General features: G+C 40.0%; 1 protein-coding gene across 3 annotated transcripts; it reads left to right on the forward strand.

The window, feature by feature from the left end:
* Positions 1 to 1,533: 1,533 nt before the first annotated feature.
* On the forward strand, positions 1,534 to 26,291 carry PIP4P2 (phosphatidylinositol-4,5-bisphosphate 4-phosphatase 2). 3 transcript variants are annotated; one of them, XM_037380917.1, is made up of 7 exons: positions 1,534 to 1,946; positions 7,767 to 7,912; positions 9,325 to 9,431; positions 11,193 to 11,316; positions 17,320 to 17,372; positions 23,491 to 23,581; positions 24,713 to 26,291. In XM_037380917.1, the coding sequence occupies exons 1-7, from the start codon at positions 1,841 to 1,843 to the stop codon at positions 24,854 to 24,856; spliced, it is 771 nt and encodes a 256-aa protein (XP_037236814.1). In that variant the 5' UTR covers positions 1,534 to 1,840; the 3' UTR covers positions 24,857 to 26,291. The 3 variants fall into 3 exon arrangements, with proteins under 3 accessions (XP_037236814.1, XP_037236813.1, XP_037236815.1); XM_037380916.1 differs by having other exon boundaries at positions 1,538 to 1,946; positions 7,764 to 7,912; XM_037380918.1 differs by lacking the exon at positions 1,534 to 1,946 and adding an exon at positions 2,242 to 2,382 and having other exon boundaries at positions 7,764 to 7,912.
* Positions 26,292 to 27,673: the final 1,382 nt, after the last annotated feature.

The raw sequence follows: 27,673 nt of genomic DNA on the forward strand, positions 1-27,673 counted from the left end.
AAAAAAGCATCTTCCAGGTTAGTTACCACATTTTCCAAGGGAAGAACAGTTTGACATGGCATGACTGCATTTCTTGCATGATGAAGACGGTGTAACACAACCAGCTGCCTTGAAGCACATTATTCCTTATGTGGTAACATCACAGCTTATTCAAATTTTGAGTTTATTTCTGCAGGAAATAACAATATTCAAACGCACAATTTTGTCCCAAATGAGAAAGAATGAACAGTATTTCAAAATTTGCTTCAAAATAAAAACTTTCTTTATCAGAAACATTAAAATAACAAGTGAAAACATTCTGTTTTGCCATCACATTACCACAGCTTATTAATTCCATATTATAGTTATTAAAGAGTTTTGTATTATAGTTATTAAAGTAAAAATGAATCATTTAAATCTTACAGAAATAAACCACATCAGCCTCCATTTAATTAAATGTTTTGATTATTTCTCACAGACTCTTGAATACATTGGAGTCCTTTTGTAGAATGACTTGATTTCCTAGACTCCAGATTTTTTGCTGAAAAACAGCTCCCGCAGAAAATTTTCAACATGATGCAAAAAATACTATTTTATAACATGTACTATTAAAGAAGGAATATGACCAGCTCATGAACTCTGAGGCCACAACCTCATCTTTAGCCAGTTCTTATGGAAACATCTACACGCCTTCCATGTCACGCGATTCAAGAAGCGGCTTGGTTCTGAGCAATGGCCCCGCGAGGATGCTGTGTGGCACCTGCAGTCATGTCTGCTTCTGTACAGAGTGACTGCTCATCTGCTGGTGTTATCACGGCATGGCAATCTCTGACCTACAGACAACAGAAGGACACGACACATGGGTGACAAACATCTGTCTTATCTCAATATAGGCTGAGAAATTCATCAGGGAAGACTATTTTCCCTCTTTGTTGAAGATTCCCAGATGGTGCCTGAGCGGGCAGTCTAGGCAAATGAGTCCTTACGTCCTCAGAGAGCTCAGTGACACTAAGGAGAGGCTTCTCAGTTGAGCAGATTTCATAACGTGTAGATTTATCTCCTCACGTTTTGAGTGCCCTTAGAGGTCACCGCCACTGTCACCTCAGAGTCACGCTTCAGCTGAGCCCTGAGGGTCTGCAGCCTCAGGCGCCTGGGCAAGGCAACTGGTACCAGTTGAACCAACTACAGGACTTCCCTGGTACTGCTATTCATAACCACAGCGTTTCAGGGGGGGGTGGGGGGTGGGAACAAAACCAAAACACACAAAAAACCCAAAAGCACTTTCCTTGGAAAAAAAATATTTTAAAAAGAAGGTTGCTACGCTTCTCCTCCAGACACCTTCCTGCTGAACCCGCCCTCGACCTACTGTTCTCTGCTACCGGCCATCGCCGACGGGCGGACGGCCTTCCCCCTGGGGGCTGCCTAGCCGGGGCACCGGGGCGCCCTCACGCCTCCCCGGGGCAGCGAGGGGGGCGGGGCGGGCCGGGCCGGGCCGGGCCGCGCCTCCTCGCCGCGGGCCCTCCTCCGGCGGCGCTGCGGCTGGCGGCTGGCGGCAGGGCCGCCGCAGAGAGGAGGCTCCCCGCGGCCGGGGCGGCTCGGGCCGCCGCAGCGGCGCTGCCCCGCCTGCTCCGCTGGAGGAAGCCCGGCCCTCCCCGGCCTGCCCCGCTTATTAGCCCGTGACGGGAGAGCGGTGGGAGGCAGGCCCGGCTCGCCCAGCCCCCGCCCCGCCGCCCTCCCCGGTCCCATTCATTCCCAGCCCCTTCCTCTGCGCTCCTTCCCCTTCCCTGGTGCTGCCGGCCCGGCTGCCTCCCCGCCGCACGCCGAGCGCCCGGCAGCGGGAAGGGCCCTTCGCGCCGCAGCTATGGCCGCCGAGGGGGTGGACGAGCGCTCCCCGCTGCTCTCCGCGCCCGGCTCCGGCAATGTCACCCCGACCGCGCCGCCCTATTTGCCGGACAGCAGCCCCCGAGGTAAGGCGGCCGCCGCCGCTCTCTCTGCTCGCCCGCCGCCGCGGAGCCGCCGCCCGCGGGGCTGTACCGGGCAGGGGGCGGGCAGGCCCCGAGCGGGTCGGGGTGTGGGGGGGGCCGGGCCCCTGCGCCCACCGGGGGGACGCGGCGCCTCCGCTCGGTTGCGGCAGCGCGGGGTCTCCCCCCGCCTTTGTCGGCGGGCGGCGGGGCCGGGCCGGGGGCCGCCGGCGGCGGGGAGAGCCCGCAGTGCCCCGGCGGGGGGGAGCGAGCTGGGGAACAACAGGTAACGCCGCTGAGGGCCGGGTAGGCCGGGCTGCGCGCCGCGCTCCGGCGTGAACTCTTGAAATGGAGAGAGAAAAATAATAAATGGTGTGCAGCGGCAGAACAAGCCCGAACCGGTCTGCTTATTGTAAGTCGTTCGCATGTCGGAGCTTGCAAGGTAATTGTTGGACTTCGGTTCCCCCATTAATTAGGAGCAGGATTAAGTAATAGAGCCGTTGCTGCGGAGGGCTGGAGGGGCGCAGCCGGCGGAGGTGTGAGGGAGGCAGCAGCCCCGAGTGCGCAGCCCCCGGTGACCGCCAGAGCCGTGACCCCCGGCGGGCGCCCGGGCCGCCCCTCCGCCGCAGTAACCGAGGGGCTCCGGGCGGTGTGGCAGCTGAAGTCCAAAACCACTAGGATGTCCTTGTGAACACATTTCAAGGCCGTAGCTGGGTTTGGCTTTATTTTTAAAGCCTGTCAAATACTGTGGTTTCCAATCTGGAATCGCGGTTTAACCATAGAGTATTAACTTCCTTGCACAGACTTGGAAAATCATCTTGTTGATCGATACTGAATACTTAGTAAGTAGCTGAAAAGATTTTAATTGGAAAATGTAAATCAGAAGGTTTACGAGATACATTAATAGATTCCCCCCCCCCCCCCCCCTTAAACATTTTACAGCAGGCAGCACGGTGGGGAGAAAGCTGAAGGAATCATGACTAAATAAGATTAGTTTAGGTTTGCTAGCAGTACACTTTAAAATGTGAGATAACAGTCCTGGTCTCACCACTGGCTCCAGTGTGTTGGCCCTTTCTGAAGGATTTTTATTTAGTTGTATAAATTCATGACATATGTATGTAACTAGAATGCTATGGGTGAGCATTTGTTTGTTTCAAATAATACTTAAATTCGTGGAAAGCTAGTCCTCTGATAGAAAAATGTTTTTCAGTTAGTGCTGTAGCTGGTGTTGACTGTTTACTTTCAAATTGCACAAATCAGTATAGCCTGATAAACAGCAGAGGTTTTTTGAGTTTGGGTGGGGTTCTTTTTTTTTTTTTTTTTTTTTACTTCTTGTTTTCAATCAGATTCTGTAGGATTGGCATAATCCCTTAAGTTTTACAGTTTTAAAAAAAGAATAATCTAGAAATCCACCTTAGTTTACATTCTGGTATTCAGTGTTTTTATTCTTAGTAGTCCTTATCCTGTAACTATTACTTCTGCAGACATTTCAATCCGGTCTTAGATTTAAAAGGTAATGACAATGCATTGCATCAGTAACTCTTGTTTGAACCCAGGCTAAAACTCATGACTTGGAAACAAGCTGGACCCCAAATGCTCATTTTGGTTGGTAGCTGTGTCCTGCTGCGCCTTCAGTGCATGTCTGTAACTGGTGTTAACTAGCTTGGCACTGGCGGTGGCGTGCGACTTTTGAGCAAAGTGGCTTGCTCCCAAAAGTAAGGAGGAACTGTAGAGCTTTCTTGAATGTCAGACATCTCTTTGCACGTTGAGGATCTCTTGTTTGATCAGTCCATGAGCAAGCACACAAGATACCTTTTTGTAAGTTTTGTAGAGCTATCTGCAGAAGAAAATTTTGTGGAGCTGTGACATAGACCCAGTAGCTCTAGCTTCCTTGCTGTCAGTTATCCTTGGTGAAAGGATCTATGCAAGCTAAACAGCCTTTTCAGCTAACAGGCAGTCTGTCTCTCCCCCTAGCGCAAGTCTAGCTGTAGAGGGAAGAAGTAGTCTTGTGGGGAGATGAGGTTTGTGTCCAAACCCCTTTCTGCAGAGCTTCCTTGTTTAACATGACCTTACTGGTGTGGAGCTGCAGAGGAAGGAGGAAGAAGCCCTTTGCCTTCCAAACTGTCACCTGAATGTACATTAATAGATTTATCCCTGTAATTATGTACTGTGCCCAGTATGACGTCCTGAACTTTAAATTAGAGAGGCCATGGTTTGAAAGCAGACTCCTCTTTCCTTGTTGGGATGCAGTTGAGATCCAGCTGACCCTTTTCAGTAAGCTGCTGGGTGGATGAATCCTGGTAATTTTTGTTCAGTGTTTGTTCCTAATGATGGGAACAAGCAAGAAAAATCTTTTCGATGTGGATGCAGGGCTCATTATTGAAGAAACTTTTCACATAGACAAGGGGTGGGACCATCAGGTCTGTTTCTTGTAGCAGGGTAGTTACTAAGTGCTTTTTTACTTTTTTTTTTTTTAATCAAATAAACAAAACAAATCCATTTCTGGTTGACCCAGGTAAGCTGTAAGTGTTACCTGTGGTTTCTGCCCTTTGAATACCATGGGAGGAAAGCACCACAAGGCATTTTTAAGGTTGAATATGTGAATATCTTCCACTGCATCCTCTATCCTGTCAGGGTGAGGAGGGAATGGTACATTAGTCAGATGTACTGCATGGTAGGGTGCTCTGCTAGTCTTCCTGAACTAATACCTATTGGATTTTATGTTTATTTTTTTAATGAAAAACTGATAATGGAGCTTTAAATTGGTGTGTCAGTAGCAGGAAATTCACCAACTCATTAAACGTGTCCTGAAACCTCTGGTGTGTTTGTGAAACTTGTCTACCATTCAGTCACAACCAACATGATGGACCTTTACGAACAGGTTTTAGATGTTATAGCTAGCCTGAAATTCAAGCCGTCAAAAAAAAAAAGTCATACAAAGTATGTTAATGTGGTTTGAAACATTTTTATTAAAGGGTAATGAGCAGTGAACTTCAAGACAATGCCTTTATTTTCCTTTTCACGCACCCCCACCCTCCTCCAAATATACTTTTCTTTAAGGTTAATTTTAGTGGCTTTTGCTGGTTTGTTTTTTGGAGCTCTTCCAAATTCACTTTTTCTTTAAGTATGGAGGTTGCAGTGCCAAGATACCTCCAGCTTTCTGCTCCATAGCAAATGTTACTTGCTGCAGCACCACACTCTGAAAAGCAGCCATTATTTGCTTGCTTTCTGAAATTTGCTGAGCCAGCAGGACAGGAACAGCAAGGCTGCTTACCTGTAAGCTGAGCAGCTTCAGTGTGAGGCTGGAAAAGTGGCTGGCAGTGTCTGTCGGTGCTTGCACACCTTATTGAACCAACTTGAAAAATCCCAAGAGTTGTCACTTACAAGTAGGATATAGAATATTATAATTGTCTAGAAGGGTACAGTTGCCCATTCTTAAAAGTATTCCAGGATGGTGGAAAGCTGAAAGGCTGGGAGGGTGTATGTGTGTCTACTTCCTAGTACTCTTCAAAGATAGTTTGCCTTTCCTTAGTACAGCTGCCCTGTGCCTAGCTGATAGAGTTGAGAAGTCATGCTTGAAACGGAGAGAACAAAGCAAAGAAGTTCTGTAACATGATTGAGGATGCTTTTCTGAAAAGCAACAAAGCTGGGATTGAACTGTAGGAGTGTCTTGACAGAGTTTGGTATTTAGTCAGCTGGACATGCCTTGTGTGTAATGGCTACCTGTTCTCCCTAGCCAGAAAGTGCGTCAACTGCTCACTGCGTGAGCAGCTGAGCAGCCTGCTTATGGCCAAAACCCCCTTGCAGCAGCCTTGACTTCAAGACTTGCAGCCAAGAACCGGCTATTCCCGTTACCTAAATCTCAGACCCGTTTTCTGCAGTGTTCTAGTAGGCTTGAGGTGGTTTCCAGTTGCTAAAGTGTGCAGGGGGGTGGGTTTTGTCTTCTGTGTGTTTGTTGTTTGTTAGCATCTTGTAGTATCCCTTCCCTTGCATGAATGGTATCAGTACTGCAAAATCATGTTGTTGCAAAAACTTTTTGACTGGATGCTGTATTTTCTCAGAGTGTAATTCCTCAAACAGAAAAAAAATATCAGAAGAACATTCTAGGTTACCTGGTATTTCTTAAGGATATTTGTTTCTGCAACTAGTACATCAAACCTGAAGTTGTGAAGTTCATTTGCTGAAGTAATGGAGCATCAGTTTGTATGGTGACTTCAGAATTGCATTGCTGCATATAAGTTAACTATGTCTCTTACCTGAAATAATTTCAGTATGCTGGATGCGATGCTGAGACCCTCAAGGTGGCCAGCTTCCTTCTGCTACCTCTGTGAGGTGAAACTAAGTACAGGTCCAGAAGGTTTGTAGGCCAAGTTAGCAGAGAGCAAGCACTGAACAGCAATGCTGCTTCAAAGGTTTATGATGAGTTTTGGATCTTAAGGTCAGGCAGGGTTTTTTATATCTCTCCATCTTATGACATTCACTTTAAAACAGACTGAAGGAGTGATCAGTGCTTTCTTACAGGCTTAAATTTAATACTTGGGCTTCTCAGCTTTGATAGCCTGTGGTTTCCTTTGCCTCCCCCAGAGGATACTGCCCCGTTCACTGCTGTTTGTAAACAGAAAGGAGGCTCATCTCTTGTTGCTTATCTGAAGATTTTATTGGCTGCAATTATGAAGTAATTTATTGAAGTCCAAGGTTGCAGAGTATTTCAAGCAATTAATATAAAAAAGTGAACCGTGAACAACTAAATATGCCCAGTCCTTATTGTTTACCTGAAGAGCTATGAACTTGTTGATGAAATAAAAGCTGGTGCTATTACATGCCAAATAATTGCGGTAATAAGCTTGTGAGAGGTTGCTGTGTTGAATTGTTCTCATTCCATGGATTCTTATACCAAGAAGGATCTTGAGGGTTTCCTCACTGGCTTGTCATGGGCTCAGGAGTGCCAAAGCTGAAATCTGCTTTTCCACAGGGGACTGAGGCCCTTATATTCTCCTTTGTCTTAGCCTATCGTAACTGACCTAAGACCTTGTGTATCTGTGCTTTGGCTCTTGGACAACAAAAATATCTGGAACCCTCAAAAGCAGAAGTTTAGATGGTTCAGTTCATCTTTTTTTTTTCTTGAAGACAGCATGAATTTGCTATTGTTGCACTAAAAAAAAAAAAAGCAGCACTTCCTATCCAAGACCCGTTTCCTTTATAAGACTTTTCTCTATTTTTATCTGTAGTATTTATTACTATATGATAAACAGTTGTCCTATGTTTCAGTCGCTCCATGTGTCTGCAAATGCTGGTTGTGCCTCTTCTGCATACCTGTATCTTGTTTTTTCTTGAGAAGCCACGCTCTGGTTGCTACAAATCTGGGGTGGGTTTGGGTGTGTGTCATTCTGTCCCATCCTCCCTTTTTTTCTAAAGACTGCAAAGAATTGGTTTGAAAATTAAGTTGCATAGATGAACCTTTTGTCTGATGCCACTACTCTGGGGTGATTTACACTGTGTTTGTATTGCTGGTATGCTATATGTACAACTATGGTTGATGTTTGGGTAATAGAAGTTGTGGGGAGGGGAGGGAAGGGGAAAGCAAATTCAGGTTTGTCTTGTGTTTATGCTGATCATTAATTTTGATTAAACTTGTTCTCATTCCATGGATTCTTATACCAAGAAGGATCTTGAGGGTTTCCTCACTGGTTTGTCATGGGCTCAGGAAAAAATTGATTATTTTTAATTTTTTTCTTGAGGCTGTGACTGTTAGAGACTATCTTTGCTGACAGTTTTTCAGGATCCCGTTTGGTTTTTCAACTGAGATTTCCTGATCTCTTGCAGCAGAGCTTCCTCCTCCATATACTGCCATTGCAAGTCCAGATGCCAGTGGTGTTCCTGTAATAAACTGCCGTGTGTGCCAGTCGCTAATCAATTTGGATGGCAAGTTACACCAACATGTTGTTAAGTGCACAGTTTGCAATGAAGCTACGGTAAAATGGATTTTTAGTGTTTTCTTTGTGTGGAGGGAAGTGGGGGGAGGTTGAAGTATGTTGCTGGTAGAGTCTCATCTACAAAGGATGAATCCCTTCCTGTCATCCCTGCAAAGGACCTGTCAGCGCAGCCGACTGCTGATATAGCTAGCATGCAAGTCCAAGGGTTGCTGGCACGAGTATGGTTATATGCAGTTAGAATAAATCATGGTGCTATTGAGCTGGCTGTGCAAGATGTTTCATTTTGAGGAGGACAACAAGCAAAGTTGTGTAAGTAATTAGCCTTCTGCAAAGAAGGGTGAAACTGGTTTTGTTGGGATGAAGAGAAAGGAAGAATTAGTTTCTTTCTTCTACTCTTAAAATAAATAAACTCACACATCTCCCTGGATGTATGCTTTCCTCCTGCAACACTATTCAGTCAATTTCTTAGGTTGTGAACAAACCACAACACAACAATTTTGAAATGCATAAATTGTAGGTTCTTTTCCAGTGATTGCAGACCATTTTACTCTTCCTTCCCTTTTCTTAAATCAAGTCTTCAGTATTTGGCCTCCTGCTTCTGGTTTGTGTGTTTTGTGTTTTGTTTGGTTTTTTTTTTTTTTTTTTTCTTCCTTCCAGTTTTAGTTTCAGGATCTGATACTGCAGAACTCCACAGCTACTGAGGGCATTTGCTTGAAAACCACCAGATTAGATTTCTTTTAATAAAAGAACTTTAAATTATGTCCAGAAAACAGGAAGCCTTAAAACTGTAGGAAAACTCTTTTTTTTTTTTTTTTCTCACTTAAGAGGGAGTAGAGAACCTGCCATTAATACTCTCTTTCCGTGCCAATATATAAAGTTTCAAGCCAAACAAAGAATCTTGCAGCTTTTGATTTGCTCTATGAAAGGGACACAGAAACTTGACTCCCAGGCTGGAGAAAGATAAATTCGGAACAGTTTAAAATAAGATTACAGTTCAGTGATGTCTACATAGTCTCTTAGATTGAGAACAAGACTGTGATCACTGTTGAATAATGCCATTGTACCAGGCAAGGAGGCTTGTTTGATGTTTTGACTGGATTTTAGAAAATATACCACTACTTAAACTCGTGTTTTAAAAAAAACCTGACTAAACTGAAGTCTTAAATTCTTCATTGCTAAAATATGAATGTTTTTTCCATTAGTTTGCAGAATCTCATGTTTGTTCTAGTGAGGAAATTTGCATTTCCTTCTCTGGAAAGGGAGGGAAAACATCTAATTTTGTTTTGACTCTCAAGTTTCCCCTGGAGGAACTGTATTTCTCTGTTAGCAAAAGCTTGTCACTGAAGTTGTTCTGCTTTGTTATACTGTAGGAGGAAAAGTATGAATTGCTATGTCTTCTGATGTATCCTCTGGTGTGTTTTTCTGTCTTTTCGGTTTTTTTTTTTGTCTAGCCAATCAAAAACCCTCCTTCAGGGAAGAAGTATGTTAGATGTCAATGTAACTGTCTCCTTATCTGTAAGGATACCTCTCGGAAAATAGGCTGTCCAAGACCAAACTGGTAAGAATAAGAAAACTGTAAGTGCCTTGAGATACCTTTCTTTAAAGCAACGGTGTTCTTAATGTTGAATATTTAAAACTGAAAGAAATTAAAGCCTGGACCTCTGTACATGGACCCTTACAGAGCATCACTGAATTAATGCAGACACAGGTTTTACTAGTGTTAATTTAAAATTATTTTTTTGTTAAGATTAACTTCAAAGAGCAAAACATTTTCTTTTGTATTTAGTGGTAGTCTCAAAATGTGTGTTCTCCATTTCAGTTACTTCACAAGAAAAAAATGGTGTAAAGAACAATGGAGAAGAAAATAACATCTTGTTTCTGGGACTTTAACATTCATAATTTCTTGCAAACTTAATTATTGTAAACATACAGGTTGCTGACTTTGCCTGGTTTGGAGTGGGGTCTTCAGAATGAAACAGGAGAGGGAGCAGTAGGTTGGCTTCACTCCTGTCCTCCCTTCTTTCTTACAGTTTTCAATAGTCTCTCAGGCCTCAGCTTTAATTTACACAGTTGTTATAAAAGAAACAAGCATGATTGCTGTAGTGTGTTCTTGCCATTCGGCTTAGGGTGTTAAAGATCTTACCAAGTTAGGAGTAATTTGTAAGTGGTGCAGCTCTAATGAGAGAAACTGAGATGAAGGCTAGGTCTGTGGATACGTGAATGGGAGTTTTGCCACACCAAGTGCCCTAGTTACCAGTCTGTTGGCTGTTGTGGTTCTGAAACACTGTCTGAAACTTGGGTGGTTTCAGTTACTTTATTTTTTTAACTAGTGTGGTGTTGGGGAAAACTTCAAAACGTTCCAAATATTGTTTGTGATGGTGAAAAAGTGTTCATAAGACGCTTCAGTTGTAATACATCATATGGTTGGTAACCAAGCTGAATCAGAAACTCCCTGATTTTATTAAAATAATTTCAAAAGTGTGTGTCTCAGTAGTTTCCTTAAGATAGCCTAGAAGATGAGCAAAACTGAAGTACTTAGAAGGAAAGAGTTGGGAATGTGCCTTAAATGAAAGGGTCCAGATTGAAGGGGTGCCACGCAAACAGAATTTTGCTTGTATATGGGGAGAGATGCAGTGCAAGTTAAATAATTTTTAATTTTTTCATGCTAGGAAGTCTGATCCTCATTCTGCTTTGGATTGTTTAATTTGCATGCTGTAATTCTGGATGGACAAATTGTATTCGCTTTTATGTGTAATGTGTTTCCAGTTTAATTATAGTTACAAACTTTTTAAAAAAGTAAATTAATTGCATTTAGTCAACCTGGGATGGTTTTCTTTCTTAGTTCACTCAATTTGAATGGAATTTTTACTGTACAAATGCAGATATGCTGCTTATATTGATGTGGTTGTCAGAAGTGTGGGATGGAAGAGCATCTGACTTGGGGAGGAGAACTAGGTTACAGAAGAGTCCTTACACATCCACATGAACCACGTAGAAAGAGTATGTTGCAATTCATGGGCTGGCTCAGCCTGGGTATTAAGATTTCATTTTCCTGGGGAGTGTTTCTGCCATATGATGGCAAGTCTTTGATCTCTACAGGGTTCTGGCTTGCATGGCTGATCTTATGGTGAAAGAGAATGTTTTCAAAACTGAAAAGGAAAACACTTTGGAGAGAGATCAAAACTGGGTACATCATCTGTTTAAAAAGCAAATAGTTTAAAAGTGTAAAATATTTGGTAGTGACTGCTAATTGCTTCCAACATGTAGTCCTTCTCTTTTGCTAGCTTAATTACATGTACTTCTAATGTTCCTAACACAGTAGACGCATCATTACTCTTGGTCCAGTAATGCTGATCCCAGAAGAGCAGCCAGCTCAGCCTGCCTTGCCAGTCCAACCAGATGGAACTAGAGTGGTATGTGGGCACTGTGGAAATACATTCCTGGTAAGTAAAGCATCAGATTCTTCTTTTCACCTCACTGTGCTATCCCTCAAGCCATTTGTTGTAAGCACTTTTTGAAGAGTACATTGCCTCACTCCATGGCATCATTCTGGAACTGAATTGTCTTCTGTGGTCATATTCCTATGGATGTATAGCCTCTATTTGGTTATCTTTACATGCATTTCAAGAAAACTTTTAACAGTCTTTCTGTGCGTGCATGGATAAAGCCCAAAGTTACTCTTATTGCTTAGTGATGTGAGTGGACAGTGCTGGAAGAGGAAGTTGTGCTTCCAGGTTCTTCTTAGGCTTGCAGTGCTGGTTATGTTCTTCAGTGGCTAAGACAGCAGTTCTGCCACTGCTCTATGGACCCCTGAAAGCTGTTTGCCTTTAGCATATCTGTCCATCGTTATAAAAGCGGAGGTTGTGGTTTATGTGTGAGGTTGACAGTTGATCCCGTTTTTGAAGTGGAAGGATGCAAGAATACTCTTTTGCTGTTGAACTGTTTGCAGCCTCTTACGTGGATAAGGGGCTGCCATACTTGAATTTTGAGTGCAATACGGAACTAAGTTAGCTTTAGTGTCATCTAGCAGTCCTTGAATATTTGTCAGGTTTGTGAGTTATGGGATAACTAAGATAAGTGGTACAGCTGAAGGACCTGCACAGCAATTAGAGTGGTGTTATACTCCTGAAACAAAGGTTCATAAGGTGCATAAAGGCCAGGGAACTCTCAGGTGCATTTTGTGAAAGGACAAAGGAAGCTTAGGGGATGGCACTCCATGTTGGCTTGTATCAGCAGTGAGAGAAGAGTTCGCTTGTGATGGGCTCCATAATGGAATAGACTTGTGCCTTCAAATCTTTTCCTTCGGGTTTATGGATCAGTGGGGTGTGCTATAATGGCTTAACTACTATAATAGATGATGAATGCAGGGAGCAGAAGACTGCGCTTTTTTTTTTTTTTTAAGGAAAGCTAGGAATTTGATTATGAATTTACAAGTAATGTACTATCTGAGAAACCATTACAGAGATGCTTGAGATATATTCTACTAATTCTGCCTGTCTTTTTGGAAAAAAAAAAATCTGTCATAAGCCTTGCTGAAGAACGGTAGCCTGTAACTAGATAGCTGGAGGGGGTGTTCTGTTCACCTTTTTTTTAAAATGCAAGTCTGTGTGTGAACTTAACTAGTAAAAACATTGTATATGATATAGAATAGTGCTACTAACAGAAAAGCACTGGATCTATGGAAGAAAAAGGCCGTTTCAAGTACGTATTCTAACACAGGAATGTTTTATTAAAGGTTGCCTTTTCTTTTAGCTTTTTAAATAATATAGTAGCATGTTACAAACTTCAAGTGCCTGCATGAACGCTGTAGTTTCATACAGAGTCATAACTTCATTTTGTAATGCAAGTACGTATTTTACCACAGCTTTAAAGCTGCACAGGCAAAAGTGGTGCTGTAGAACAGTTCTGGTAATAAGTTTTAATGTGGTCTCTTAACACAAAAGACTGTGTCTACTATGGGACTTAATTTTTTTTTTTCTTTTTTATTGGGGAGAGTCAGTGCTGTGAAGTCAAATTCTCATTGCTAAGTTATTGGCCTATCTTTGGGGGTTTTCATAAGCGTGGGAGTTTTATTTGCGTCTGTCCCCTATTTGCTTTCTATAATTGCAGCCCAAATTAGTTCCGTAGTTTACACTTGAACGCCTTTAGGTGAATATAAGGGGGAAAACAAAACTAGACTCATAAAGGCTAGTTTTGTCTGTAACTACTAGATTATGCCTTAAAAGGTTAAGTTTTCTGACTTAGAATTTCCCAAAATCAGAGAATCACTTAGTTTGGAAAAGACCTTTGAGAATGCGAAGTCCAACCAGTAACCCAGGAGTGCCAAGTCCATCACTAAACCATGTCCCCATCTATGTGGGTGTTTTTAAACACCTCTGGGGATGGTGATTCCACCACCTCCCTGGGCAGCCTGTTCCAGTGTTTGAACATACTTTCAGTGAAGGAATTTTTCCTAATATCCGATCTAAAACTTCCCTGGTATAACTTGAGGGCATTTCTTCTTGTCCTGTCACTTCTTGTGTGGGAGAAAAGACAGACCCCCAGCTGCCTACAGCCTCCTCTCGGGCAGCTGTGGAGAGCAGCAAGCTTTGTATGTGTGACTTCAGATCTGGTGGTTACTGTAGGGAACTGCATCACTTTGAACTTCATAGTCCTATCAGCTAGTAAGACCAATTTGCCGTTTCACAGTACATTGAAAAGAAGCCCTCAAAAATCATAAGGAAATTGAAGTTTGTGCTCTTTTATGCAGAGTTATCAAGAAGCAAGCCCTTTTTCTTGCTTTACACAAGCTTTCCCACCCCTCTTTTGCTTCTGCTTTTTTCTGTTACTAAGTTTGATACTCTGCAAGTAAAATTTTTAGTTAAGAAAAATGAGGAAATTCCTTGGGTTTGACAGTGAACAGAGAAGCAAAAAATAGAAGTGCTGTAGCCAGCCTAGAAACTCAGTGGCTGTGAGGGTATTTCTGCCCTTTGATATCACCACATTGTAAAGCAAATATGTAATAGATGCATCTCTCTGCAACTCAGTAAGGTTTCTCTTTTACTTTACTTAAAAATAAGTAAAATAGACAGGTAAAGCTAGAATCCTTGAGGTGGACAAGTAAAATTGCCAGTTGCTTGTTCGGGGGGAGGGGGGGGTTTAAGAGTATCAACTTGTTCACCTTTCCAAGAACTTTTTTTTTTCTTCTCCATATGAAATCATAACTATGGGCAGTGCTTTCTGTGCCTCTACATATGGGAGGCAGGTTTTTTTACGAATTATTAAAAACATGCTTCACCTATGGAGTACCTCAAAGTTTCTCTGTCTTAGGTGGGAGAATGACTGAAGTGATACGTAGCTGAACTATCCCTAATTACTTAAATTTTGTTAATCAGATTATTTTTTTCCTTGGTAACCTGAGAGCAGTCTTTTCTGTGCTAAGATTTCCGCTGTTTCTGGCAGATTTGGAGTTCAGACAGGGGGTGTGTGAAGTGGCAGAATAGAAAACGAGGGTAGGACAAGCATTTAACTGTCGTCTTAAATTGCAATCTGATCTGGTTTGGGCTTTTTTGAGAGCTGCTGGACTTGTGCTGTGGCTGACTTGCTGTTTCTGCCAGCAGTAAGACATTCCCTGCAACCCATTTCCCAAGGGCCTCTGCCTGTGATGATTTGTGCTTGTCAGAGGCCGAGTTGCCTCTGGAAATGGCTGTCCCTGTGTTGTCCCCCCTTCCCTCAACCTCTTGCTACTGGAGAGACCCTCAAGGACAAGAAGCCAGCATCAAACTGTGGAAGCCTCAGGCTGTAGGCTGAGGACTGCACTTCATCAATTGTGCTGTCAATTTTTTTTCTTAAACTGATCAAATATGAAAATTATTTCTCAAAAAATAATGGAATAGAAAATCCTTCAAATTCTTTAGAAAACATAAAAAATATTTAAATATGCAGAAGCATTTTGCTTTCCCAAAGGACATTGGGGGGGGGAGGGAGCAGAGGGGAAGCTTCACAGCTGTTTGTAGGGGTGTGTATGTGCATTTATGTCTACGTCTGTCTTGTCCCTCTGCCCTTGTACTGAATGCACTGAGAACTCTTTTAGGCTCAGAAGGAAGAAGGTTTGACATAGTCTTCTAGTAGTTCCTTTTGATGGATGTCTAGTTTTGTCCACAGTTGAAACATTGAAGAGCTTTCTGAAATCCTCATCTGTGTTTCGGTACATCTAACCAGGCATTTGGGCTATCATTTACTGTATTGTTCAGTTTGTATTCTCAGCAGGGAACTAAATTTCATGTACTTCAAGTTTTCTTAACAACATGAAACAAGGTTAGGTACTGTAAATCATTCGAATATGTTTTAAACAAAAAAACAAACCAGCTTTAAGCATGATTTAAACTACTTTGTTTAATCCATCAAAACTCCACAAATTAGAATGTATGTGAAAATAACCTTTCCCCACTGTGCTAATGTGATCTGAATTCTTGTCGTTTGAAGGTCTTATCACATTTTTGTTCTTTTTCTGCAAATATGTCCAGTATGTGCAGAAGACCTCGTAACAGTTGGTGCTTCTGTTACTTGCAGGTAACTCTCAATGAGAACAGATCATCAGTATCTCTTTTCTTTTTTTTTTTTTTTTTTCCTCCCATAAATATTTTGAGCCCAAATGCATTTGAGTTTGTATCCATTTATAATTATGGCTAATAATCAGAAATCTTAATATAAAACCCTAGAAAGATCATTAATGAGTAACTTAGGAGATGGATTTGCCTACGCTGGGATAAAACTAGTGTACAAAAGTGAAGTTGAATTACAAACATGTAAAATATAAGTCCTGGATTTAGACTGCCTTGTATTTCTGGAATTGCAGCTTAAAAAGCTGAAAGAACAGCTCTGAAGAGGCCTGTGTCCATCTCTGGTACTGACAATTGCACTTCATCACACTTTTACTGTGTAGAACTAAGGGAACTTAAGTAGGTTTTGACAGGGATGGCAAAGAGCTAACTTGCTTCTCTGTCAGGAATGTGGAAGCAGAATTAATTCTCCTAAAAAGCGTTGCTCAGTTGGGGAATATTACAGAAGCTTTCAATTTATTAAGGGATAAAGTAGAACTATGGTAAATCAGTTTGGTCAAGCCTTTGTAAACAAATAAATTTAAAGAATAACTGTGTAACTGGTATTGTATTTTAGTACTTCAGAACCAGGAAAAAAAAATCTTTCATTTTAGTGAACTGTCCCCATGAGAAGTAAATAAATTGAGGGAGACCTTCAAGAGGCAGGAAAGTGCACTCTTAAATGCTATAGATCAGAGCCTTGCTCACAGCAAAACCTGCTCATACTGGCAAGGCATCACAAGCCACATCCTCTTCCTTTGCACATGAAGTCATCAATTTCTTCTCAGTGTTTAAAAGGTGCTGTGCTGTAGGTAGGTGCTGTTTTCCATACAAGGATGTGCTCTGATTTTGATTTGTTTTAGCAGTTATAACACTAGTCGCTTCAGTAGACCAACTTCTGATGTCTCAGAGATAAGGAGGATCCAAATGGTGGCATTGGTGGTCTGTGTTGTGGCTTCTTCCCCTTCTAGTAATTTGCAGTATGACTTCTGCATAAGCTAAGAGGGGAGGGGAGAGGAGAATTATACTTCACCTGGAAACCCTACTGACTACCTCCAGCTGAGAAAGGCAGTAGAAGAGACCTGCAATTACAATAGAACTGCAGAGCAAAGAATGATAATCTTACTGCCTTCTTAAAGGCAAACATGTTTGAAATGCTTGTTTACTGCTTCTGTTACCACAGAATGAAATTTAACAAAACCTGCTGTTTTAAAATTAAAAAGTATATGACTGTGTATCCTCTGGGTGAGGTAGTTCCAGGCGTTGCTTTCACTAAGTCCGTTTCCCAGATTGGTTTTAGTCTGTGCATGGAAGGTTATAACCGTGTCGTGTATGCTCTTATATATAACTTTTAAAAAATGTCATGTAAGTATTCAATAGTGTTCTCTATTTTTTTGATACAAAACTTAGACATCTAGTTTCTAAAACATTCTTTAACTAACCTTTCTGTGCACACTTAACTTAGTTTTCATAGATGATGCAGTGTTGGGTAAAGATGAGAAAATGTATCTATCTGTAATTGTGCCAAAGAAAACACACTTATTTTGATTTGGGGTATATTCATAGTTGTGTAAGTAAGAGAAGAAACTGTATTGATATTATCACGTTGCCTATACTGTGCTTGTGGATGAAACCACATTACATCAAGTGAGTCTTGTAATACCAAGGCAAGTCATGGGAAATGTTCACATGGAAATCCCAAACCTATGTTGCCACTGACAAAAGGGCATCCCATTTATGGAAGAAAGCAAGAAACAAGTCAAAGAAAGCCTGAGAAGCAAAATGTTTTCACAGTGACATTTCGCATGAAGTACAACATTTTCTCAGGCCAGTTTTTCAACCTTTTTTATTTTTTCTTTTTTACAGTGGATGGAACTGAGGTTTAATACACTAGCAAAATGCCCACACTGCAAAAAAATGTAAGTTAAGGTTACGTAAATTAACTGTTAAGTAAGTTGCCAGTGTTTGTTCTGTAAAAGTCTTGGGAGTAAAATGTGTGTCATGCTGATCATTTTGCCATGCTCATCTGAACTTCAAGGCTAAAGAGCATGTTATGTGCACATGAATTCTCCACTCTTTATGCACAAATCAGTAACTTTGACAAATCCAACCTGCATTTATTAAAATGCTCTGATTGAATTGCTAAAGGCAAAAATAAGCTGCTAACAATAGAGACAGGAATGGGTTGCTAAAATTAATAACTCTACATCCTTGAAATTTTACCATTTTGTGCAGTTAATCAGATGTCATGTTTAAATGTAGAACTTGAATTGCCTTATTGTAAAAGGACGAAAAGAAATAATCTTGTCTTAATTTAAAAATTTTACTGATTTCATAAATGCAACAACTAACTTGTGTTAAGGATCTTAATGCATTAGTTTGTTTAATGTTTCTGAATTACTGTGGAAGAACTCGCCTACTCATTTGCTATTACTTCAGTAAGAAGGAGAAGAATTAGAATACAAGAGCTGTAAGTTTTTTATGGTTTGTTTTTTGTTTGGGGTTGGCTTTTTTGGGTGTTTGGCCTTTCTTATCTGAGGTCAGGAATACTTGGTTTGAATTGTTGTTAAAAGCTACACTACTAACATACTTTAAATTTGTATGGGATCTCAACCACAGGGTATGAAACAAGACTTAAAAATGTTATTTCAGAGACTTTGTTGTCCTGCTAATTTATTTAAATATTTGTCTTCCTTTGATGTGCAAGTGCAGTTTCCAGTTGAAGGAGCAAATGTGTTTTCAACTGGGAATGGAGGACCAGAGCTGTGTTGCATGTCGTAGGAAAACTAGCAGGTCTCTTAAGAAGCAGAAGGCTTAAGTTAAATGTATTGTAGGTGTTGGTATGGCTTGGCCTTCAACAGTGATTGAAATCTTTAACTGGAATACTTGGTAGAGATGTCAGTCTACTGGTACGTTTAACCTCAGGAGTGTAACTAGTCAGGTGTGGAGTAGTGGATATGTTCTAATTTGCTTAGGCCAAATAAACTCCCCTGCAAAGCAACATCTCATCAGAGCTGGGTATTTTTACTGACTAATTGCATTTAGTTTCTTCAGTTCTGGGGGAGGGGTTGGTGTCTTGTGGTTTGGTTTGTTTGTTTTTAAACTAGTTGCAACTATGTTTTATGTTTTATCATGTCACACTTGATAACTGACCTGGGCTTTTTTTATTCACTCTGCTTAGGTACAAAATTATTAGCTGTTTAACTTAAAAAAAATAAACACCCACAACAAAAAAACCCCAAATAAACAAAAACCAACCCCAACAATACCACCACCACCACTACCAAATGCTCTAAGCAACTGGCCAAGAGTCATACTGTGTGATCTTTTGGTCTGTCTTCTGTTGATTTATGTTCTTTGTATTTTAAAATCCAGCTTGAGTCGAAGGATTTCCTAGTATTTCTGTCTATAAAGTGCAAAGTGTGCACTTTATGTAATAAAACTGGAGCAGCTCTGCAGTGCAATTTGTGGAAAATTATAGCTTGTTTGGCAACTGAATTCCAGAATACAAACTAGATTTTAACAAATGGGCATTTCTGTCCTTGGGCTGAGTATGCAAACTATGGAATATTGTGATTTAGCTTTGAGTTGCTTGGTGTCTTTCTGCTTTTGAGATGTGATGGTCAGGAGGTCTGTACTTCCAGCAGCATAAACATTGCAATGCATGGGTTTAGAGCACAGCACGGGTGAGGCAGAGCTTTGAGTTGTGATGATGGAATAAATAACTGCAGTAACCTGCTGCTTTCTATCAGCTCTTTGTTAGAGGTTGTCATACCTGTAGCCAAGTAGTCAGAAGGGAATGTAGGATTCTTTATTTTAGTTTATTAATGCAAAACTCCTTTCATTAGTAGCTGACTAGTCAGATACAAAACTAGTCATTCCTTCTGTTGACTCAGTTGATGATTGTCACTGAAAAAAGGGTAGTCTTTCCCTTACTGAGGCAAAAGGCACCTTGAATCACTGCAACAGTATGTTTTTTTCAAGAAGGCTTCTCTTGAGACTTAAGAGTTTCTTAAATAATTTTCATTATTTTGTTTCAATTTTTTTTAAAAGTGCAGTGAATCTCTGCAAATAGCTTCTTTGTGACCACCTATTTGGTTGATGAGACTAGATCTTAATACTAAGAAAACCTTGTAAAACTTCAGGGGAAATTAGGAGTTATGACACGAAAAGATCAATAATGAAAGAATGTGCAGTGAAAATAAAGCTATCATGCCTCAGAGCACATAAACAAAGGAAGCTTTTATATCTGGATGTTGGGGAAAACAGATCTTGGGTTTATTGTTTCTTTTTAATCCCATTTACCTGTTACCATTGTGGTCACAAAGTTATTTTGTGACATACTTTTTTTTTTTTTTTTTGTCTGTGTCACTGCCCTGTGTTTTTATTCTTCCCCTCCCCCACAAAAGTCTGGGTTTTTTTCAAAATATCTTGGGAAATAGACTAAATCAGTTGTGATGCAGATAATAAAATCACTGCTTTGGTAAAAGACCAAATCTCTTTGGAAGTGGGCTGCAAACCTGGCCTTGCCAATGTAGGTAAGGTGTTTGCAGAAGCCCAACTGATGCATAGTGGTTCTGCTTGACGTAGGCCCTTAGTTGCACATTATCTACTGCATGGGGACAGCAAATACAGTTAATGAAGAAATTGTTGCAGTATTTTATTTTATAGTGTAGAAGATAACACCTGGGAATAGGGGAGAAACTTTCTTTTTACCGTTCAGTGTTCTTTTATATTTCAAAATATGAAATATTTATCATCCTGCTTCCTGAAAGTGTGAGAGGTTTAGGGAAGGCTTCTAGTATTTTTCTCATTTAATGATGGAGAAGAAGCAGGAGCTGTTTTGTCTGCTACTCTGTTTCCCAGGCTGCATACTAAATCATCTAGAAACGTCAGGATCATGAACTCAGTTCCTAGAAAGAGAATTGAAGGGTACACTTTATTTCAGAATGCCAAATCTCTCTTTTTCTTTTTTCCTTTAGAACCTACTTATTTTTCTTTTTAAGGTCTGACAAAATGATGAACCCTACTGAATTTATAACACTTTTACCCTGTAAAGTCTGCAGGACCTTTAGGAGAGAGAGGTATTGGAACCCTATGTCACTACCATGGAGGCTAGTTTCAGCAGTGCTGCTCACCTTCAGAATTTTGATCTTAGTCTTAGAAACCTTTCTAAAAGCCTGTCTGAAATCCTGGCAATAACTCCTATTATTTGGAGCACAAGAGATCCTGCATTAATGTTCTGTTCCTCTAATAATAGCCTCTGTCCCTTGCAGTGGCTTTCCCCTTTTCTAATTACTACCTGATGCTAAATTGGCTTTGGTGTCTTTTATATCTGCTGCTGCCTGAAGGTCTGGCAGGTGCCTTTGCTTCCTTAGCAGCAGCTTAGAAAGAAAGAATCACTGCCTTTTGCATAGCTTTGTAGTAAGTCCACACTTGTTAGTCCTACAATGGAAACAGCTGCTCCTGTGATTTGAAAATGTTCTCTTGACTCCAGTTTTGATATCTCTAAATGTGCCTGTCAAAATTTGGAAATCGGTATGTTTTGGGATAGGGTTTCAAGTTGTTTTATTCAAAGTTTGTTGGGGTTTTTAATGTATAATTTGGGGTGATTAGAGGGAGACCTCACTATTTAGTATCCCAGTAGTTAATATTACTGTCAGGAGATGAAAAATAAATCGTGATTTATTGGGGTAGCTAGATATTCCCAGGTCTGCTATGTGACCATAGAAACTTAATGTAATTATTTCATCTTTGCTTTCTGTGGAAAGAGAAAGGCGGTTAAATTAAGACATTCTTTGTTTCCCTTTTTGCAGTACTTGAGGTGATGGTTTCTCCCTCAGCCCTCCTTACTGGATAGGAGGGGACAGAGCTTGAGAGAAATACAGATGGAAAATACACATGGCACCTGCATTAGGGTTAAAAAAATAAGATCATAAGTCAGACAGCTCTGAAAGCGAAGGTCTCTTTCCCAAAATGAGCTTTGTCTCCATGTGAAATACACAGCGCAGTAGATACCATCTGTGCTCTAGGTGTATTGAACATGACATTTCTGCCAGCTTATCTTAAGGTATCCAGTTCTGTAATAGAATTAACTTTCTGAGTACATAATCAAGAAATCCTCCAAAGGAGGCAACCTAAGGTCAGTTTGGCAAGCTCAGTGCTCATCAGTTCGGCTTCTGGAGAAATCTCCTCCCTCTTCCCTTTTATAAAACTTCTATATTGTTTGGGGTTTTTTCCTTATGCAGCTTGGAATCAGACAGCATAGAATGGCCATAGAAGTGTTTAGGGTGGCTTTGGGGACTGTGTGTGTGAGAGAGGGTAAGATCCCATTGTTTCCCTAATTGGGAATTATCATACCCTAGTCATACTGCCCCCCAATCGCATCCCAAATGTGTATGGTGAGGCTTTTGGACAGAAGTAATTTCTCTTGAGAAATTAATGAGCAGAACAGTTTTAGGACTTTTCCTTTTCTGAAAATGTGTAACAGAGGGCTTGTGAGTGGTCAGTGTATTCAACCCTTGCCTTACAAGATGAAACTCGGTGTGTTCATTTAAGGATTCAGGCTTTTGGATTTCTGTTTGGCTGGCGATTTTTTTTTATTATTATTTTTTTTTTCCCATGGAACATTTTAGAAATTCCTTGTAAAGAAGTAATATTGGAGTAAAGCTGCTTAAACGAACCTATTTGAAGGCTTTCTAAGATGAATGCTTAAAAAATTCTGGTCACATGCTAAGCATATGAGACCTTACTATGTAATTAATTAACTGGAGCCAGAAATTTGGTCAGTCATGTGACAGATATACTACTTCAATAGTTCAGCAATGCTTTCTTCTGTTACATATTTATTTTAAATATGTTGAAATATCATGAGATGAAAAGGATTTTCCCTTGCATCTTTGAACATAGAGGTACAAACATCGGAGTATTTCCAAAAGTGTGTTGATCTCCCAGAATGGGATGAAGTATTTAATGATAACCTGCTTCAAACTACTTCTAAGATAGATTGTACGTGTTTTATGAAAGCACCTCTGTGCCTTTAGTCCTTTCAGTGGACCTATGTGTTCACTGTGTTTCAATGGAATTAAATCATGTTCCTGTTTTCCTCATTAGTATAGCTGTAGGTGATGGTGTATGTGTGACTCAAGATGTGTATGCTAAGCTTCTGGAATAATTTTTCTGACCTATAGTAACGATTCCTAATGTTTATTTGCATATTCAGTTTGACTGCAGCACTGTAATAGCTTAATGCAGCAGGTAAAAACAAAGCTGTCTGTCTCTGAGTTTATAGTCTAGACAATGGGTGACAAAACTTCCAGGGGTTTTATTCACCTTGGTTGTCAGCAGAGATTTGTTCAGCTTATGTAACTTGTGGTAGAACTTTTTCTTAAAAAAAAATAAATAATTAACTTCTCATGTTTTGAAGTTACTAAAACTGACTGAAGTGTGCCTAAAGAATTTCAGTCTCTCCAAGTGTTGAACATGAGAAAGTTTTCACGTTTGTGACTAAAATAGTTTGGTTTCCTTATCTTTGAGAACTAGTTCACTCGAGTATTGAGTGAACTATTCCAGGAAATAGCGCAGGAAGCTACTGTTAATGACATTTGAGGTAGCAGAAGTGATTTCACAAATGCAGTGAAAGTATTAAAGCCATGTACTGATGTATTAAGTCTGAAGGGTGTCTTACAACCTACATAGAAGCTACAAAGCGAACTCTAGTTTTGCAGTCCAGGGGCTATTCAAGATACTTGCGTGTGTGCTGTGGATATAAGAGGTAGACACAATCTGTAGGTGTGGCATCGCTCTCTTTGTTGTAAGCACCTAGATAGCCTTCACCAATAGTTCCCCTTTAAAACAAACATGTGGACTCTTACTGCTTAGTATAATTGCAGACTTTGCCTACAACTTTATAAACTTAAGATGGTGTATATGTATTGCTGTTCTTTCCCTTCCCCCATCTAGGCTGAAGAGTTACTATTTGTGTAGGGGGCTTTGGTTTTTTCTTTTTAACTTAAAATACCATTTATTTTCTAACAGTTCTTCTGTTGGAAGTGCACTGCCACGGAGGCGCTGCTGTGCATACATTACGATTGGAATGATATGCATCTTCATTGGAGTTGGATTAACTGTGAGTGATGTACTATGACACACTTGCAACTGTGTGTAAGGGTATGCATGTACAAAGGAGCTCCCTTTGTCTACCAGCACTTCTTTCCCCAGCATTTGAGTAAAATCTTCAAAAGTTTGTGTGTTTTCTGTCATCGCTCTTAAAAACCATGACTTAATCATCTGGGTTAGCCAGAAAAATGAAATGTTCCTAAAAAATTTTTTTCTGGCACTTTGAGAGTTTCTTCTTCCTGATGTTAAGTTTGATGTGCTCTCCCTAAAAACATCAGTTTTATGAAAAATGGTTTTACTTGCCTGTAGAAATACTAGAATGCCTTGCTCTTGCTAGGACTCTCAGAACTTCCAGGTTTCCAGAAGTACATATTGCTGTATAGCCAGGAATGTCAGTTCCAGTGCAGTGAAGGGGAATGGGATTCTAAAATCTAGAAATGTGTGTATGCCTCTTAATTGGTACAAGCTGTAAGTAGTAAAACCAGATATTTATTAATATCTAAAAAATACAAAACCCAGCTATTTACTAATCATAAGGCTCACACATTTTTCTGAGTAATGGAGCAACAACAGTCTGACTTGCTTGGCTCTAGAGTATTTGGTGCTGGTTACTAGAGCCAACTTTCTACCTGCCAGTCCCAGAAAAGTACGTATGAGGAAATACCTGCAAAATGTGATTCTCATTGTACCTCTAACTTGCATTATAACCCGAATTTCTTGTGTGAGCTTAAATGAGTTATGAAGTATTTTCCACTTCCCTAATAAGAGGCAGATTTATTTTTCAATTTTAACAACTTTAATGAGTTTGAAAATTATGAAAATGTTTCTCAATGAGGTGTGCTTAGAGGCTTCTGTAGTCTTGTCCATCGTTGGAGTTTTTTGGGACCCATCTGGGTTAAAACCTTGAGCAACTTTGTCTGACCTGAGACTTGACCCTGCTTTGACTGGGAGCTTGGTACTAGAGACCTCCTGATGTCCCTTCCAAGCTCAATTATCCTATGATTGTGTAAAATTAAGCTAATATCTGATTTATCCTTATCAGAGTTAAAAAGGTGCCATAATACTTCTCCTTAATATAATTTGCTCTTTTCTGAAAATCAGATAGTACTGTATGTTTGACATTTTTGTTTTCTCTTTTTAGGTTGGTACGCAAGATTTTGCCAGGCGATTTCACGCAACGTACGTTTCTTGGGCTATTGCTTATCTCTTAGGTTTAATCTGCCTCATTCGAGCCTGCTACTGGGGAGCTATTAAAGTCAGTTATCCAGAGCACAGTTTTGCATAGAGAAGTTGTTAGATTATAGTGGGTGAACATCTACTAATTCGGGATATTACAACTTGGACACTTTTAAAACCTTTCCTGTAAGGATTCCATTCTCTTCAAAGTAGTTTTAAGACTGGGGGTCTCTTAAGAACAAATGTTCATTGCACTACATAATATGCAAATAGTTTGTTTTGCTGCTAGATTCCCTAGCTCTGAATACTAAAGCTGTGTTTACATGTTCATAATTCTGTCTTTATAGGTGTTGAATTTTATTTCAACAGACAGTATTAAGTTTTACATTTCCTTTGTTATGTTAAAATCCGTCATTTTTCTAGATGATCAGTAAGAATTCAAAAGCAAGAGTGTTTATAAGTGTTTCTACAATAGCTTCACATTTGTACTTAACATTTTAAATACAATTAAAGTGGCTTGCTTTAAAACCTAAGCAATAAGCATTTTGCTTGAACTGCTTACTGTATCTTTTGCCTAAGATCATAGTGACCTTATTCAGGAAACGAAAGTTATGACTGTACTTTAAAAGACTGACACTGTTGCTAGAGAGACATCTGTAAACACTGTATGCTTTGAGATTTTTCAGGTAGAGAGATGCTATTTTGGTAGTCCAATTAAATTTCCATTTATCCAGGATTGGATTTAAGTTAGGATAAATGCTTTCTTCTCAAGGATCCTGGGAATTAGGTGTTTGGGGTTGGTTTTTTGTTTTTTTTTTAAACTGGCAAATCCTAAAAGCCATGTTCGGGTTATGGAACTTAACTCTGGATATTCGTACAAGTTCCTTTACAGGGTCTAAGGGAAGCATTTCATATGACTTGTTTCGTAATACTTCAGTGTCACGTAGGTGACAATAAGATGGTGATGGGTTGTCTCACTTTCCTCTGATTGTGTCAGACTTTCCTTGTTTGGGAGAGTTATACGCTGGTCACTGCAAAGGGAGACACTGTAAATTCACAGTAACTGCTGTAATAAGGAAATGAGTAAACTATTACTTGGACCATTCCATCAAATTGACTAGATGTACTTTAGCACTGACTTGCTACGAGAATATGGAAGCAGAAAGCTTTTTCTAATGATGTATTCACAAAAGATTGAGGGACCAGTTCTTGCACTGCCCATCTTTATAGTTTTAAACAAGTTTTTGCTAAATTCCGAAGGAATGTCCCAAGTGATTTAGATGACTGTAGTAATTTAGATAATGGGGTCAGATGGGTAAATTAATGTGGATGTTCAGGGATACATGTAATTTAAATTATCTATGTTCCTGCTAGGACAAAATGATATTCAGATAAGGATTTTGGAGCACAATAAATGTAAATGATCAAACTGTAAATGATCTGTCTTTGTATGATGCTAAATGTATAAAAGCAGTAGCTCAGGATTACAATGTACCTTTTACAAATAAACTAATAAAGAAATAAAGATTATTATTCAAACTTAATATATTTTGTTATTTATATATAAATAAAAATACACAAGTGGAAGAATGTCCTAGTGCAATACAGGAGCAACAAAGGTATTGTGCAGCACATGGCAGCCTTGGGAATTGAAGAGAGCAAGAACAAACCACTTGATGTTTTCTTGATGTTTTGGGAAGAATGAAGAAGTAAATAAGGAATGAGACCACTGCTGCGATTACGTTTTCTTTAGTCAATGGCTTATTGAGGGAATATATTCTCTTTTACTAATGCTATTTACAGCCCTTCACTGTAGGGATTTGCTGTGCTCATTTGCATCTCAAACCTTTGAGTGCTTTTTCCAGTTGTCTTGTATTTCAAAATACAGTAGGCTCAGGCTGTACAGAAAATCATCCCTTGCCTTTGTAACTTAAGTGGGGGTGGGTGGGGCGAGCCTGGATATAATGTTATATTAATGAAGCAAAGGACTTTCTACTTTTCCTCCCTGCGTTAAGCTGTACTTCACTTACTCTCACGTTTCACCTCTTTCTTATTAAAATGCACGATACTTGCTACTGGTTCCTTTTGCAAAAGTGAAACACTTTAGTTATTTCTATAGAATAATGATACAATAGATTTCATATATTTCAACTGTTCCTGGGTACAAAAGAATCATGGTATTTTAACCACGTAGATTAACGGTAGAATCTGAAGGTCCTCTACAGGGGACTGGAATAGTTCTGTTTGTGGTGCAGGCTTGTTTGCAGGTAGTCATGACATTCAGTGCTGAACTACATCTCCGTCCATTCTCTAAGCTTCAAGTTAAATAAAATTAAATAGTGTTCTCTGTAAACTGACCACGAGAAAAACTTTCTCAGCTTTTATAATCACTCATTGCTTTTATTGACTTTTAATAGTCTTTTCCTCAATGTATTTTGTGTTAGATGAAGGAAGGAGCTGTCTAGAGTCACAGTGAAGGGCTTTTGCGCTTTCAGGTTTTTACCTTCCCCCTTTCCTACCCTCCTTACACTCCTTCCCGTCCAAGAGATTTTATGCAAAATGAGTGGTGTTGACTAGGAAATGTTTCAGACCTTAAGCTTGGTTTTATTTTTTAATTACAAACCTACTAATGAGTGTTATTGATTTTGTCTGTATCAGTCATACATGTTAATGTGTCGTCTCAAAAAAAAAAAAAAAAAAAAAGACTAGAGGTTAGTGTTTCTGAAAACTGGATTACCAGATCTGGGCTATGAGTAGCATGTTGAAAGAAGCTAGAGGTTTCAAATCAACCTGATAAATTCACTGTGAAGTGCATGAAGAAGATGCTGAAGCAACCATGAAGCCATTAGTGGTTGTTGCTGAGAAATGGATGATTAACAGTATTTTCTTTTTCCTAGTCTTTCAAACTAGCTAGGGAAAGCCAGGG

Source organism: Falco rusticolus, chromosome 3, assembly GCF_015220075.1.
Source record: "Falco rusticolus isolate bFalRus1 chromosome 3, bFalRus1.pri, whole genome shotgun sequence".
NCBI classification, from domain to species: domain Eukaryota; kingdom Metazoa; phylum Chordata; class Aves; order Falconiformes; family Falconidae; genus Falco; species Falco rusticolus.